The sequence below is a fragment of the Lepidochelys kempii genome, chromosome 2, assembly GCF_965140265.1.
Source record: "Lepidochelys kempii isolate rLepKem1 chromosome 2, rLepKem1.hap2, whole genome shotgun sequence".
Lineage (NCBI taxonomy): Eukaryota > Metazoa > Chordata > Testudines > Cheloniidae > Lepidochelys > Lepidochelys kempii.
Genome location: NC_133257.1, coordinates 168,141,633 through 168,158,280, shown reverse-complemented (window position 1 = coordinate 168,158,280; position 16,648 = coordinate 168,141,633). Strand labels below are relative to the sequence as shown.

Below are 16,648 nucleotides of genomic sequence, written 5' to 3'. Positions count from 1 at the left end.
CTAGCAGACATTTTTGCCAGGGTAGGTTGGCCCTCCGACATCCTCACCGATGCAGGGACTAATTTCCTGGCAGGAACTATGAAAAACCTTTGGGAAGCTCATGGGGTAAATCACTTGGTTGCCACTCCTTACCACCATCAAACAAATGGCATGGTGGAGAAGTTTACTGGAACTTTGGGGGCCATGATACGTAAATTCGTAAATGAGCACTCCAATGATTGGGACCTAGTGTTGCAGCAGTTGCTCTTTGCCTACAGAGCTGTACCACATCCCAGTTTAGGGTTTTCCCCATTTGAACTTGTATATGGCCGTGAGGTTAAGGGGCCATTGCAGTTGGTGAAGCAGCAATGGGAGGGATTTACACCTTCTCCAGGAACTAACATTCTGGACTTTGTAACCAACCTACAAAACACCCTCCGAACCTCTTTAGCCCTTGCTAGAGAAAACTTACAGGATGCTCAAAAAGAGCAAAAAGCCTGGTATGATAAACATGCCAGAGAGCGTTCCTTCAAAGTAGGAGACCAGGTCATGGTCTTAAAGGCGCTCCAGACCCATAAAATGGAAGCATCGTGGGAAGGGCCATTCACGGTCCAGGAGCGCCTGGGATCTGTTAATTATCTCATAGCATTCCCCACCTCCAACCGAAAGCCTAAGGTGTACCATATTAATTCTCTAAAGCTCTTTTATTCCAGAGAATTAAAGGTTTGTCAGTTTACAGCCCAGGGAGGAGACGACGCTGAGTGGCCCGAAGGTGTCTACTACGAAGGGAAATGTGGTGATGGTGTGGAAGAGGTGAACCTCTCCATGACCCTTGGGCGTATGCAGCGACAGCAGATCCAGGAGCTGTGCACTAGCTACGCGCCAACGTTCTCAGCCACCCCAGGACTGACTGAACGGGCATACCACTCCATTGACACAGGTAATGCTCACCCAATTAGGGTCCAACCTTACCGGGTGTCTCCTCAAGCTAAAACTGCTATAGAATGGGAGATCCAGGATATGCTACAGATGGGGGTAATCCGCCTCTCTGAAAGTGCATGGGCATCTCCAGTGGTTCTAGTTCCCAAACCAGATGGGGAAATATGTTTTTGCGTGGACTACCGTAAGCTAAATGCTGTAACTCGCCCGGACAACTATCCAATGCCACGCACAGATGAACTATTAGAGAAACTGGGACGGGCCCAGTTCATCTCTATCTTGGACTTAACCAAGGGGTACTGGCAGGTACCACTAGATGAATCTGCCAAGGAAAGGTCAGCCTTCATCACACATCTCGGGCTGTATGAATTTAATGTACCCCCTTTCGGGCTGCGAAATGCACCCGCCACTTTCCAAAAACTTGTAGATGGTCTCCTAGCGGGATTAGGAGAATATGCAGTCGCCTACCTTGATGATGTGGCCATATTTTCAGATTCCTGGGCAGAACACCTGGAACATCTACAAAAAGTCCTTGAGCGCATAAGGGAGGCAGGACTAACTGTTAAGGCTAAGAAGTGTCAAATAGGCCTAAACAGAGTGACTTACCTTGGACACCAGGTGGGTCAAGGAACTATCAGCCCCTACAGGCCAAAGTGGATGCTATCCAAAAGTGGCCTGTCCCAAAGTCAAAGAAACAGGTTCAATCCTTCTTAGGCTTGGCCGGTTATTACAGACGATTTGTACCGCACTACAGCCAAATCGCTACCACACTGACAGACCTAACCAAAAAGAAACAGCCAAATGCTGTTCAGTGGCCCGAAAAGTGTCAGAAGGCCTTTAACAAGCTTAAAGCGACACTCATGTCTGACCCTGTACTAAGGGCCCCAGACTTTGACAAACCATTCCTAGTAACCACAGATGCGTCCGAGCGTGGTGTGGGAGCAGTTTTAATGCAGAAAGGACCTGATCAAGAATTCCACCCTGTAGTGTTTCTCAGCAAAAAACTGTCTGAGAGGGAAAGCAACTGGTCAGTCACTGAAAAAGAATGTTACGCCATTGTCTACGCTCCGGAAAAGCTACGCCCATATGTTTGGGGACGGCGTTTCCACCTGCAAACCGACCATGCTGCACTGAAGTGGCTTCACACCGTCAAGGAAACTAACAAAAAACTTCTTCGGTGGAGTTTAGCTCTCCAAGATTTTGATTTTGACATCCAACACATCTCAGGAGCTTCTGACAAAGTGGCTGATGCACTCTCCCGTGAAAGTTTCCCAGAATCAACTGGTTAAAATCGTCCTTGAGATGTGGAAAATATTGTTAGTCTTTATGTACTTGGTAGTATATTTAGAGATGCATGTGTCTTATTAACTCTGTTTTTCCTAGAGCTCCAGGAAGAAATCCCAGCCAGTGTTTCACCCTAGCTGAGATTTGGGGGGCGTGTCATAAATATAAAGGAAAGGGTAAACCCCTTTGAAATCCCTCCTGGCCAGGGGAAAGCTCCTCTCACCTGTAAAGGGTTAAGAAGCTAAAGGTAACCTCGCTGGCACCTGACCAAAATGACCAATGAGGAGACAAGATACTTTCAAAAGCTGGGAGGAGGGAGAGAAACAGAGGGTCTGTGTGTCTGTCTATATGCTGGTTTCTGCCGGGGATAGACCAGGAATGGAGTCTTAGAACTTTTAGTAAGTAATGTAGCTAGGTATGTGTTAGATTATGATTTCTTTAAATGGCTGAGAAAAGAATTGTGCTGAATAGAATAACTATTTCTGTCTGTGTATCTTTTTTGTAACTTAAGGTTTTGCCTAGAGGGGTTCTCGATGTTTTTGAATCTAATTACCCTGTAAGATATCTACCATCCTGATTTTACAGGGGGAATTTCTTTATTTCTATTTACTTCTATTTTTATTAAAAGTCTTCTTGTAAGAAAACTGAATGCTTTTTCATTGTTCTCCGATCCAAGGGTTTGGGTCTGTGGTCACCTAGGCAAATTGGTGAGGCTTTTTATCCAACATTTCCCAAGAAAGGGGGGGTGCAAGTGTTGGGAGGATTGTTCATTGTTCTTAAGATCCAAGGGTCTGGGTCTGTAGTCACCTAGGCAAATTGGTGAGGCTTTTTACCAAACCTTGTCCAGGAAGTGGGGTGCAAGGTTTTGGGAAGTATTTTGGGGGGAAAGACGCGTCCAAACAGCTCTTCCGCAGTAACCAGTATTAGTTTGGTGGTGGTAGCGGCCAATCCAAGGACGACGGGTGGAATATTTTGTACCTTGGGGAAGTTTTGACCTAAGCTGGTAAAGATAAGCTTAGGAGGTTTTTCATGCAGGTCCCCACATCTGTACCCTAGAGTTCAGAGTGGGGGAGGAACCTTGACAACTTGCCAGGCACATTTTTTCAATCTGTTCATATCATTTTTCTGCTTTTGTGAGTGTGAGAGAGCAAAATGCAACTGGCTTCCACTGAGAGCCATACAGTACACTGCCTAGGCCGTAGCTGTTTGGCTCCGCGCTGATCGCTGTGGGTTTGTTCACATTACAGTACTTGAGAATTTAAGCTGTTGAGTTTTTTGGATTTTTTTGGGGGGAGGGGGATTTTTTTAACCTTTTTAAAGGCAATTTACTTGATTTGGCCCCGATAGCCAAAATATGTTTTGAATTTAATAGTTTACTCAGTGGTTTTGTTACTAAAGAAAGGTCTTTTAGGTATTGACTAAGGTAGTTTACCATCCCCAGTATATGTCTCAGTTCTGGTTCATTTAATTGGTATATTCAATTCGCAAATTGCTTTTACTCTATCAGGGTTAGGATTGATTCCATCTCTATTTATTTTATGTCCCAAAAAACTCAATTGGGAGTAAGTGGAAAATGCATTTTTCCTTGTTTAGCTTCAGTCCAGACTGATTGGAATTTTTTCCATTGAATATCGTTCATGAAAACTACAACTCTAATATGTTCCTTAACAGTTCTGCCATCTTTCTTTGAAAAATTTCAAGTGCACTGGAAATCCCAAAATCTCACAAAGGGTGTGAAAATTTAATCAGTTTAGCATTTTTTTGAGGGAGGGGCTAACAGAATTTGCCTGAAACCACTCCAGACATCGAGCTTGGAGAATACTGTAACTCCTTTCTCTTTGGGGAAGAAGTCATCTAATTTTGGGAGGAAATACTTTTCTCTCACTACGCTTCATTAAGACCTTTTTTTAAGATCCACACCGATCTGTATTTTTCCAATTTTCTTTATAATTTGTACCATTGGGGCACACCATGCTGTTGGCTCAAAGATTTTCTGAATTAGGCCAATTTGCTCCATTTTCTTTAAGTTTCCACTTTATGAAGTAGTGCAATAGGAATCCCACAGTGTGTGTGTGTGTGTACGCTGTATGTTTTAACATTGTCTCTTAATGTTGTTTGTACTGGATTTCCTTTCAAAAATCTAATATAAACAAATATTCTGTCGAGTTCTTCTGCTTTTCTCACTAGGCCCATAATGGCCAGGGGTCCTGGAACAGGGGAGGCCAGGGGGCCATGGTTCCATCACAATTAAAAGAGGGAGGGCTATGCTCTCCCACTTTTTGGCTGTAGAGTTGAGCAATGGGGGCACCAGGGGGTGTGTGGCTCAGGTGCCTGTGCCTTCCCCACTTTTAGGGTGCTTCCGCCACTCCTGATGGCTACCACACTGCAGCTGAGAAGGCTGTTGGTCTGTGGTCCTTTGATCACACTCTCTGAATGCATAGCTTTTGTCTTTGCCGTTTTGTCTTTGTCTAAGCAGTTTCTGTGGTGAACTAGCCCAAGCAATTCAGAATATATCCAGGGCTAGATCAATTGACTTCAGCTTTGGGAGGGTTGAAGGTGACTGTAAATCCCTTCTGAGATGATTGTGACGTCAGCTCCTGAGTCAATTTTAAAGTCAATAGTCTTGCCATAAATAGCCTGTTTCACTCTCCAGGCAGGTTGTGTGTCTTCATACATGATAGAGACCAGAAACAATGACTCTTAATTGTACGTAATACAAGTTTTAACTCCCCAACTGCTTTGGTGTGGCAAACAGCAGCAAAATGTCCATATTTCATCATTTATTACACTGTGCACTTCTGGCTGGCTAAGCATCATCTCTTTTTCACAGCTTGTGCATGTAGGCTGCAATTTGTCCCCCTTCGCCTGGGAGTTCTCTCTCTGTGTCTCAAGGATTTTATGGTAATGGCTTTTAGGACTCATACTGCATCTGTCAACATCTTCTAAGCTAGTATCTTGTTTTGCAAGTTTGGGAAGTTGCTCTTGGTTTTGCTGTGTTACCAGCCTAGACTGCTTTGCTATTTGAATAGCTGGGACTAGGGTTACATCTCTCTTCAATTGTAGTTGTTGTGAAAGGTTTTTATCCGTTAACCCAATAAACAACCTGTGTCTGATATTTTCCAGTTTTGCATTCCCAAAATCAGTTTTCAGTCAAGGTATGTAGAACTCTTACAAAACATTCAGTATTTTCCACTGGTTCTTGAATTCTCTGGTGAAAACATGCTTTTTCATGAATACCATTTCTCGGTATGCATCAAACCTAGCTGTTCATGACTGTCAACAGTAATAGTCATTTGTGACTGTCCTGAGTAAAGTCAAAAGATTTAAAGGTCGGTCTGTATGATGCTTTTGCCGGGAACAGATCAGGAATGCAGCTCAGAACTCCTGTAAAAAGTTAGTAAGTAATCTAGCTAGAAATGCGTTACATTTCTTTTGTTTAATGGCTGGTAAAATAGCTGTGCTGAATGGAATGTATATTCCTGTTTTTGTGTCTTTCTGTAACTTAAGGTTTTGCCTAGAGGGATTCTCTGTTTTGAATCTGATTACCGTGTAAGGTATTTACCATCCTGATTTTACAGAGGTGATTCTTTTACCTTTTCTTTAATTAAAATTTTTCTTTTAAGAACCTGATTGTTTTTTCATTTTTCTTAAGATCCAAGGGTTTGGGTCTGTGTTCACCTGTACAAATTGGTGAGGATTTTTATCAAGCCTTCCCCAGGAAAGGGGGTGTAGGGCTTGGGGGGATATTTTGGGGGAACACGTCTCCAAGTGGGCTCTTTCCCCGTTCTTCGTTTAACACGCCTGGTGGTGGCAGCATAGGGTTCAAGGACAAGGCAAAGTTTGTACCTTGAGGAAGTTTTTAACCTAAGCTGATAAGAATAAGCTTAGGGGATCTTTCATGCAAGTCCCCACATCTGTACCCTAGAGTTCAGAGTGGGGAAGGAACCTTGACAGCATCAAAAGGGTAATGTGAGGGCATTTGGAAGCCTCGTTTCATAGTGCTTAGTGTGCACTAACTGCTGTCACAGAACCTAACCTGTCATACTGTAAAACTTCCCTAGTAGAGAATTTCAGATAGCTACTTTCTTTATAATTAAAAGTCCTAAAATATTTGTACATCTTCTAAAATGCAGGAAATTTGCTTCTGGTGTTTCAAAATGGTCTGGATGAAAGGATGCCTGGAAACATCCATTTTTGTTTTATATTTTCTAGAATCTGAATATTTTCCTCTACAGCCAGGGGCTGTAGCCTATCTTTAGATAAGAATGAGATGTCAGTCATACCTGAGCTTTCTAGCCTTGTCCCTTAATCACTGTCTTCCACTTTCTGATGATCTTGGGGTAGATTCTGGCTTTTAATAAATCTCCTTATGTTTGGAATGTGTTTAACAGCAATGTCATATTCAAGAAAAAGCTTCAATAGAGTAGCTATTAGAAATAAGTGATTGAGTGTAGCCTCCTCATGTGGGAAACTATTAGAGATAAAAGGCAGGTTTCTACAGCTGCCTTCAACTAGATTTGACGTTTTATCCAATCTGAAGGGTTCACCTCTTTCTGACAGTCAGTATCTGCCTTCAATCACTCCCCGTCAACACAGTTTTGTTTAGGATGGATAAATATGACATAATTAGCTAAAAAGAGTCCCATAATTACAGGTGTAAAGTTCTTTTATTTGCTAAGACTTCGTGCCTAAGGAAAATGACACAACATGCCAGGAGTGTTTAAAATGTGAAATCTAAATTTATCAATGTGACTATTTAGCAGTGATTAGGGTATTTTGACTTTGTCCCAGTTTTCTTTGACAGTTCTGGTGCCTGTAGCATTAGCCAGAGATGCAGATGCTTTTAAGCTGTAGTTGTTGTCAAAGGCATTCTAAGACCAGTTGCTATATTATTTTGGCTACATGATTCCCTCAGATAATCTTACCTTTACAGCTGGATTATTTTGTCCTGCTGTTGGTACATTTTTACCTAGAGCACTGTTCTTAATACAACAGAACTGAACTAATGTGGCAACGCAAATCCTCAAAGAAGGGTGTAAAATGTCTACCAGAAACCCCACACATTCCACTAAAGCTTCCATTTCTAAATGCATTAGCCTCCTTTCAAGTGTTAAAGCGGCCTTTATAGTCAAGGGTCTGCCAGGACTTCCATTATAAATTACTGTTTTTCACAAGTTAGAAATCAGACATAAAATATTGATGCAGGTTAAAACTTGCATATGAGGATTAAGTCTATGAGGACTTAACAATATTCCCTGGGCATTCTGGATTGGGAACAATTTAGACATTTTTAGAAATTGGTTAGTGCCTCTTTACCCATGTGCTTCAGAAAAAATGTCACTTTTTGCTAAGGGACTACACAATTTATAGTTTTCTCAAAGAACTGAGCAGGCCTCCCTGTGTATCTTGAAAAATAAGTGGTATGCTTGTGCTTAAAAGGAGGATGGCGCCCTCTGAATTAGCATTCAAAGCACCTAGTTTCACCTAGCAGAGCATGTGTCCCATTACATTGTTTGCATTTCTGTAGTGCTTTCCAGCTGAGGATCTCAAAGCCTTTTATTAAGGACTTCAAGCAAATCATCTTATGAAACTGCAATAGTGACTTCACAGTTATGATTGCAAAGTAAGTCATTTTCCAATGTAAACCAGATCTTAACCCTACCCACTCAACTTTCTGAAAAAGCTCCTTTCCACCTCATATTATTTCTGAGAGTAGGATTTTTCTGAAGGGAAGGACTGGGGTGGGGGGGAAATCTTGATGTTGATTGGACAAGGCATTTTTCAGATATGGGATTTTGGGGAAAATGTTTTTCACTTTCTAAAAGTCTCATGGGGGGTAGTGTATGTATTTTGCAAAGGTATATCAAAAATAGGATAGTCTAGGAATATTAAATTTGTTTCTTCGTTAGTCCTGAATGAGGTTTAGAGCCTGATTCAAAGTCCTTTGAAGTCAGTGAAAAGTCTCTCACATTGACTTTGGGTTAGTCCTTCAGTGCACAGGACAGTTTTCTGATGTGAGACGAAAGAGTTAAGAGTTATTTTTTCAGAAAATTCAAATTCAGTCTCTCTAAACTCAATCAGATTAAAAATTCCTTGTCAGGTTTTACAGAGTTTATAACTTCTCCTGGCTATACTGACATAAGTGTTAAGCTCTGTCTGCCCCACAGCTCTCATTCATGAAACTTTCAAGCTCCACAGGGCATATCTGCCAAATATTATAAGCCAAATATTATTGGCCAAAAGTACCTAGTGATTTTTAGTGCCTCAATTTTTGGGTACTCAACCTAAAACACCTGAAAGAGGACTGGTTTTCAGATGGTCAGTGCTGAGCACTTTGATAGTCACACCCCTTTCAGGTGTTTCAGGTTGAGCAAACAAAACTTAAGCCCTCCAAAATTCTTAGGTGCTTTTGAAAAACTTGGCAATTATGAATATAAAGCAGTTGTATTTGTGGACCGCATTTATTTTAATTAATGCATACATTATTAACAGAAAATGTTCTCATTATATAATCCGCTCTGGAATATTGAATAATAAAATAAATCACAATAAATATCAATGGATTTTAATTTTTTTTAATATTTGTATTTAGAAAGTTTTTAAATTGAATTTTGAATTTTACACTTCAGAGCTACTGTTGCTCAGAACAGGTCAGTTTTTGGTTTTACAGTGGGCTTCCTTTCACTGTAAAAATGACTTTTTAAGCAAAATAAAATTGAAATAAGTTGTAGTTTTTCCCTAATAAAGTTGGGGTCATTTTAGATTTTTGTAATGAAATGTTTAAAAAAGAATAAATCTGATTCCAAACATAGAAGTCTGTCTTACTGTTGCAAATATTTGACACACTTTCACTAATTACTATTTACAGTAGTACTTTTAGCAACAGCCTTTGACGCATCCACAACTCCACTCCATATCAACCCCATTAGCTATGGTGCCTTGGATAAAGACAGTCCTCAGGAGGAGAAAATACAACTCTCAAAGCAATTTTAGAACATCTTTTCTTCTGGGGAAAAATAATTTAAACAGAGTTCTAACCTCAATCAGGCCTAGATTCAGCAAAGCACTTCAGCGCTTGCTTAAATTCCATTCATCTAATTGAACATAAGAACATGCTGAAATGCTTTGATTGGGGCCTTAATCTCTATGCCTACCAGTAACTTTGGAGGAAAGGAGTCAAGATTCTTAGAGACCAGTGCTTATTCTGTATCATACATAACCTACTAAATAGTGTGGGCTCTTTTTGTTCTAATCAGTTAAATGGTTTGATCTAGTTTTGTGGCTCTCCCCTAAAATATGTATTAAAAAGTAAGTAAAGAACTAAAACTCATAATTATGACCTAGGAACTTGCAATATCACTTAGGATGTTACATCCATTCCCTTCTGATTATATGACTGAGTGATTGTGAGGATTTCTCAAAATGACAGCATGTAAAACTAGCTTCCCTCTTCAGTAATGGTTTAAGAAACGGGTAGACTCGGTGTGGAGGGGACAAGGTAGACCTTTTTTTAAATCTGAGTGATTTAAATCACTGATTTTAATAATGATTTAAATTAGTGAACAGAAAACCCTTATTTGCATCATCAATTTTAATCTTGTTCGCATTTGTACTTTTTAATTTTCTTAAAGGGTTGATTCTTATTGATTGGTAGCCATTAAAACATGTTGATTTACAAACAAATATAGCCTTCATTCAAAATGTGGTACTTTTTTGCTAACCAGGAAGATACTCTATAGCTATATATGTTTATTTAAGCAATTATTTAGTTCAACGTACATTCTCTTTCATTTTACTTTTTTTGTTAGAAAATGGGGAATGATGTTTATTATTTACTAGATGATGCTTAATTTTTTTTTACTTGTTGTTGTGTCAAACTGCATTCCGATGGAAATTGAATTAAAATTTCACAAAACTAACATTTAAGAACTGTTTTTCATTAGTTAAATAAACTATCTTAAATGTGCTGAGCATATAAGAAAATAAGTTTCTCAAAATATATTTTACATTTTTAAAATGAAGTGATTTATTAAACAAAGGAAGCCTTATCTGAAGTTGGTGAATTGAACTGATTGTTTCTAGTCATAGTGTCCTCTAAGATTTTTAGAACTAGTAACTCTCATCTTCCCGCACCGAGTTTTTGGTCATAGATTGGAAGAGGGAAAACAAGCTTCCATGCTTTTTAAACTCCTCTCATTGAACTGAATTAGTTGAATGAATTGAAAAGAAGAAAATATTCTTTATGCACCTGCAGAAGAGGCTACTGTTGTCAAAAGCTGGTTTAACACACAGCACAAACTGGTTCCAGATGCTTAGCCAGGGATTCCCTCCTGTTCAGTGGTCTTTCTTTAAAACTTTGGCAGCAAACACCTACTGCTTGAATATTATTTGTCTGATTTAAATGATTGTAATAGGTTATGGTAAGTTTAGGGCTTAAAGTAGGTTGTCATAATTTCAAATTTAAGTTTAATCAAATCTGATACAAATATTTTATTATTTTAATCCACTTTGGGAAGGGGACCATTTAAAAGGGTTCGAGATTCCCCACGTGGTCATTTAAATGATATAACGTGACTTTATTAAATGTGATAGCTGGATAATGGAGAGCTGATTGAAGGATTGTACAAAGAGGTGTTCCCTGCCTCCTATAGTAGTTGAGATTACTTATTATGCCCTACCAAATAAGTCATTTCACAGAATTCTGGGGGTAATAGAGGCGCTAAATTCAGGAAACTGCCTATGCACGTGCCTAATTTTAACCTGATTGTTTCAAGTGCTTAAAATAAAAATACTGTTGAATTGGGGTTATGTTGTGCCAACATAACAGTGCAGGGCAGAATATTCTTTTCAATGTTGAAATTAGTGGCCTTTTGGAGAAGATATTTAGGCCAGCATAATCTTCTATTTTTTCTTTTATGTTTGTGATGGAAATTTAATAAAATACTTTTGTCGGATTGCTATGTTGAAGAGTAAATTACAGAAGAAATCTTTCTATTGTTTGCCTACAGTATTTTTAGTACTGGATAAATGGAGATATACTTGCAACCTTTCAATCACTGCAGAAACTCCTTGGTATTTGTGAATGTTACCATATGGTATGGCTTTATTATTGTCAATGTCCTGAAAGATCTGCATCCTTCAAACTGCCAATCTAGAGATTTCATGTTTCCTTTGTTTCATAGATATCTCTGAGAAAATTCATTTATATTTAACTTTTTCTCACCATGCAGTTTGGTTTAACTCAAATTTCTGAGCCAGCTAGGGTGACCAGATAGCAAGTGTGAAAAATCGGCTTGGGGGTGGGGGCTAATAGGAGCCTATACAAGAAAAAGTCCCCAATATCAGGACTGTCCCTATAAAATCGAGACATCTGGTCACCCTAGAGCCAGCAGCCTTGTTATTTAGTATTGAGGACCTAGTTCTGGATGGCTCATAGACATAATTATTAATGGTATTACTGTAGCACTCAGAGACCCAAGCTGAGATTTGTACCCCATCATGTAAAGTGCTGTACTAAGAAATAGTAAGGAACAATCCCTGTCCTGAAGAGTTTATAGTCCAAAAATAGACAAGACAGAAATGTTGGGAGGGGAACAGAGGCACAGCGATTGTGACTTGCCCAAGGTCATACAACAGTCCAGTGGTCAGAGATAGGAATCAAACCCAGGTCCCCTGACTTCCCTGCCAGTGCCCTATTTACTGGGCCCCAGATGAGCCACACCCCAAAAATTCTTACTCCTGATTAATTTTATGCATGCAAGTAATACACTGACTTCAGTGGCTCTACCTACATGTATCAAGTTACTGGTACCATTCACAATAGTAAGCAGTAAATGTTAGCATGATCAGAGCCTAAGTGAGAAAGTGTGACACAGGGATGAATCACACTGGGCAAAGACAAACGAGTCCAAGAAGAGGAAGTTTACTCCCCACTGGAACAAAAGTCCCATATTCCTTCAGTGCATGTGATTCTCACATTGGAACCATACTGATAGTACTACAAAAATATATGGGAGACAGACATCTAAGATATCTGCACAATAATTAATAGCTGCTGCTTTTCATTTAGGCTATGTCTACACTAGTACTTACGTTGGCAAAACTTATGTCGCTCAGGGGTGTGACAAAACACCCTTCCCCACCCCCTGAGCAACATATGTGATAGTTTGCACAGCGTTATGTTGGCATGTGAGCTTCTCCCGCTGACATAATTAAACCGCCCCCAGTGAGAGGCAGTAGCTATGTCAACAGGAGAGCTCTGTCCTGTCAGCACAGAGCAGCTACATGAGATCTTACAGTGGCACAACTACCTTGGCCTGCTTTTGCTTGTAGTAGGTAATCATTGGTGGAAGTGGTCTAGAAATTCACTTTTATTACTGTTGAACAGAAGAATGGTATGAAGATAAATGGAGTGGCTGGCAATGTAATCATACACATAAATTGAGCTTTTAATTGTCGCTTGAAGGAAACAATTTAATTAGAGTAAAATGGAACTTTTTTATTTTTTGTCAGTTTCCCTCTTTTTTTTTTTTTTTTTTTACTCTTTTCTGGTGCACTAATCTGAGTTTTATGAAAATCAGGCTGGAGAGTCATTTCTAGTTTCCTGTAGTTCTAGTGTTGCCTAAGAAGATAAACATTAAAGTACCAGCTGTTCTCTTCCCCCTCCCCCCCTGGAATTTTACATTTCCATAATACTTGCCTTTGAAGATAATTTTACAAAGAAAAAACATATAAATATAGAAATATTTCAGAACAGGTTTACAATAATTAAATTACAGGAAATACAAATACTAGCTTTCATATCTCAGTAATTGCTCCAAATGCCTGATGTGTTGGAGAAAAGGAGGTAGTTGTAGGTTGCTAAGTCTCCCTACAACAGTAAGGTGCCTAGGAGCTGGAGGTGCATTGCTCTTAGCTAGGCTGCAGTGTCATTTTTTTAGCAGAAGGCCTGAGTTGTGTTATCTTCTCATGAGGTTTCCATTATTAGGGCCATAAAGGCTCCTTTCCAGAAATACCAGCAATCAGGACAGAAGTGCCTGCTACCAGTATGCTTTCCATCCCAGGGCGGAAAGAAGTTTTAAATGTCAGTCATTTTCAAGACATCCCATCTACTCCACTCTATCTCAAGGAGAAAAAAGCCCACAGGAGCTATATGCCTGGCTGCTAAGCTTGTGGGACTCTGGTTCACACAAAACCATGAGCCTGGGCTGGATCCCTCTCTAAGCACTCTGACCGCTCTAGGGGGAGAGGAATGTGGCAGTGCATCATCATAGAAGGCTGAACTAGTTAATATGAACAAAATACTGAAGAGGGATATCTCAATATTAATGTTGAAGGCTGACAGTACAAACCAGGCTTGTTGCTAGCTCATGAAGTTGTGCTGGGAGTGACTGAGGGAGAAATCTTGGCTATATTTTCTTCCTTTAGCTCTCCTCTGGAACTTGCTCCCATCAGAACATTCAATTATGCAGAAACCTGGCCCTTTTAGAAAGAGCTACAAGACTCACCTCTTCAGAGACTCATGTAACACAGAGAAGAGCTTCAAGTATGTGCTTATAACAGTCTGAAGAGCTCTAGGGAACTTAACAGTTTGTCCCTTTCACTAACAGAAGTTGGTCCAACAGAAGATACTACCGCCCCTACCTTGTTTCTTAAACAACTGTAAAAGAAGAAAGTGAAATATTATTAGGTGGACTCAAACTATTGGCCTCCACTTGGATTGACATTCAAGGAAAGTTTAATGTTAGATGGTAACACTGAAGACAGGGGAGCTGTGCAACAATTTCTGAAATGCAAGAGATTTCTTTATACTACTATAGATCCTCATCTGTTTTACCCCGGTGGCTCCAACTTGCAACTTCAGCAAGATTAGAGGGGTTGTAGCATTCATGGAGCACTTCAACCCTTTGAGTTTTACAAAGCCAGATTTCCTCCTCCTCACCCCAAAGCAGCCTGACCTTTTAGCGATTATTCAGCCCACCAGCCATGACACTTCTTCCTACTAAACAGAATAAATACAGTCCAAATGTCCCCCACAGTCCCTGTTGCTAATGCCCTTGGGCCATTTTACCCACAGCCCTGCCTGCCTCTCCTGCTTCATTTCCCCCATTGCTTGTGTCTTGGCTACTCTTGCTTCTCACTCTTTTTATAACTCCCCCAAACTATTATTTCTTTCTTGGCCTCAAATCATCCTTCCATCCTCTGGCTCCCTGCCTCCAAATATCTCCTCTACCCAACTGCTGATTTCTCTCCTTTGTTTCTGAATTTTCTGGGACTGGAGAGAGCGGAAATGAGAGGGAGTTAGAATTCCGTCATTGTTTTCAAAGTTTATCTTTATATTTTGCATTTACCATGTATCTGATTGTGGGTGTAAATAGTTCTTTTGGGACCAATAGGTTTAATCTAGTAGATCAGTAAAACTATTTAACTGTTACTACATTATCTTTAATTGATTAAGCCTGCTGCTGCTGAGAGAAATAAATCTATCCTGTGTAGTCCAGTGACTCTTGCCTTGCCTATTGAACAATACAGATAACCACTGTCCAGATTAGGGCTACTCATTATCTGTAACACAGGCAAAACAGCCTAAGTAAAATTATTATTATGTTTACACTACAAGCTAGGAGTGTGATTCCCCTGCTGAAAGAAAAGGAGTACTTGTGGCACCTTAGAGACTAACCAATTTCTTTGAGCATAAACTTTCGTGAGCTCCCCTGCTGGTGTATACATGTGTGTGCTTGCTCTCATCAAGTTAACACAGGTATAAATAGTAGTGTAGCCACAGTAGCTTGAAGTGGTTTTATCACACAGGGGGTTTACAATTTGGTTCAATGGCTCTCAGCATACACACCGCTCCAGTATCCCTGAGTGGCAGAGGAAGCATGGCTGAAACCTGCCTGAAATGGGTAAGTATGTAGCTACCACAGCTACACTGCTTTTTATACTCTTACTAACTAAATGAAAGCAACTGCAGGAACAGGGAAATCACATCTCTCGCTTGCACTGTAGACATAGCCTTAGAGATGACATCTGCTGCATGCTGGCATTAGGAGCAGGTTTTCAAGGAGATAAGTATTAAGTGGATGTCTTCATTTTTTACATTAATGAGAAAAATGTAGAAGAATGGTTTAACATGGTTAGACCCTGATCCTGGGACTATTCACAGTGTGTGAAGTTAAGCACACACATAAGTATTTGCAGCATCAGATCTTTAAATTTTGCCTAACTAGGAGCAGGGACTTGAATCTGGGTCTCCCATGCCGTAGAGACTGTCCAGTTTGACCAATGTAAATGGTCAGTCTCTACGTAAAAGAATAAATGGACACAAATCAGATGTCAAGAATTATAACATTCATAAACCAGTCGGAGAACGCTTCAATCTCTCTGGTCACGCAATCACAGACATGAAGGTCGCTATCTTAAAACAAAAAAACTTCAAATCCAGACTCCAGCGAGAAACTGCTGAATTGGAATTCATTTGCAAATTGGATACTATTAATTTAGGCTTAAATAGAGACTGGGAGTGGCTAAGTCATTATGCAAGGTAGCCTATTTCCCCTTGTTTTTTCCTATCTTCCCCCCCCCCCCCGATGTTCTGGTTTAACTTGGATTTAAACTTGGAGAGTGGTCAGTTTGGATGAGCTATTACCAGCAGGAGAGTGAGTTTGTGTGTGTGGTTTTTGGGAGGGAGGTGAGGGGGTGAGAGAACCTGGATTTGTGCAGGAAATGGCCCAACTTGATTATCATGCACATTGTGTAAAGAGTGGTCACTTTGGATGGGCTATCACCAGCAGGAGAGTGAATTTGTGTGTGGGGGTGGAGGGTGAGAAAACCTGGATTTGTGCTGGAAATGGCCCAACCTGATGATCACTTTAGATAAGCTATTACCAGCAGGACAGTGGGGTGGGAGGAGGTATTGTTTCATATTCTCTGTGTGTATATAAAGTCTGCTGCAGTTTCCACGGTATGCATCCGATGAAGTGAGCTGTAGCTCACGAAAGCTCCATGCTCAAATAAATTGGTTAGTCTCTAAGGTGCCACAAGTACTCCTTTTCTTTTTGCGAATACAGACTAACACGGCTGTTACTCTGACACCTTGGATCTAAGAAACCATCCCCAGTAAATTTCCATCGAAACAGATAGTTTCCATGAAAAGTTTTGGATGGGCATTTTCCAGTTCTAAAACATTTAGTCAAAAAGTTCCTGATCAGCTCTAAAGGTCATACCTGTTATTCCAATAAAGAGGCAATCTGTTTATACAAGATATATTCTTAGCATGTAAATAAAGCTGAAAATACACTCGAAAGAATGTAGTTAAAGTTTATTATTGAAAAGTGATATCAGTAATGTTCTCAAATTATGTTTTTTAGTTAGCAGGCTGAACCTCACCCCATTTGTGCCCATAACAGAAAACTGATGCTGTTTTTTTAGAAAACAGATATTGTTT

General features: G+C 40.1%; 1 protein-coding gene across 3 annotated transcripts in view; it reads left to right on the top strand.

The window, feature by feature from the left end:
* The window catches only part of VWC2 (von Willebrand factor C domain containing 2), a 117,259-nt gene that overhangs the window by 84,167 nt on the left and 16,444 nt on the right, over positions 1-16,648 (top strand). The window contains exon 4 of one of the 3 annotated variants that reach the window (XM_073332730.1): positions 693-962. The exons of the other annotated variants lie outside the window; for them this stretch is intronic. Within the exon in view, the coding sequence (XP_073188831.1) occupies positions 693-700 (8 nt within the window). The 3' untranslated portion in view covers positions 701-962. Of the gene's footprint in view, positions 1-692; positions 963-16,648 lie in introns of those variants that run through there. 3 annotated transcript variants of the gene reach the window in all.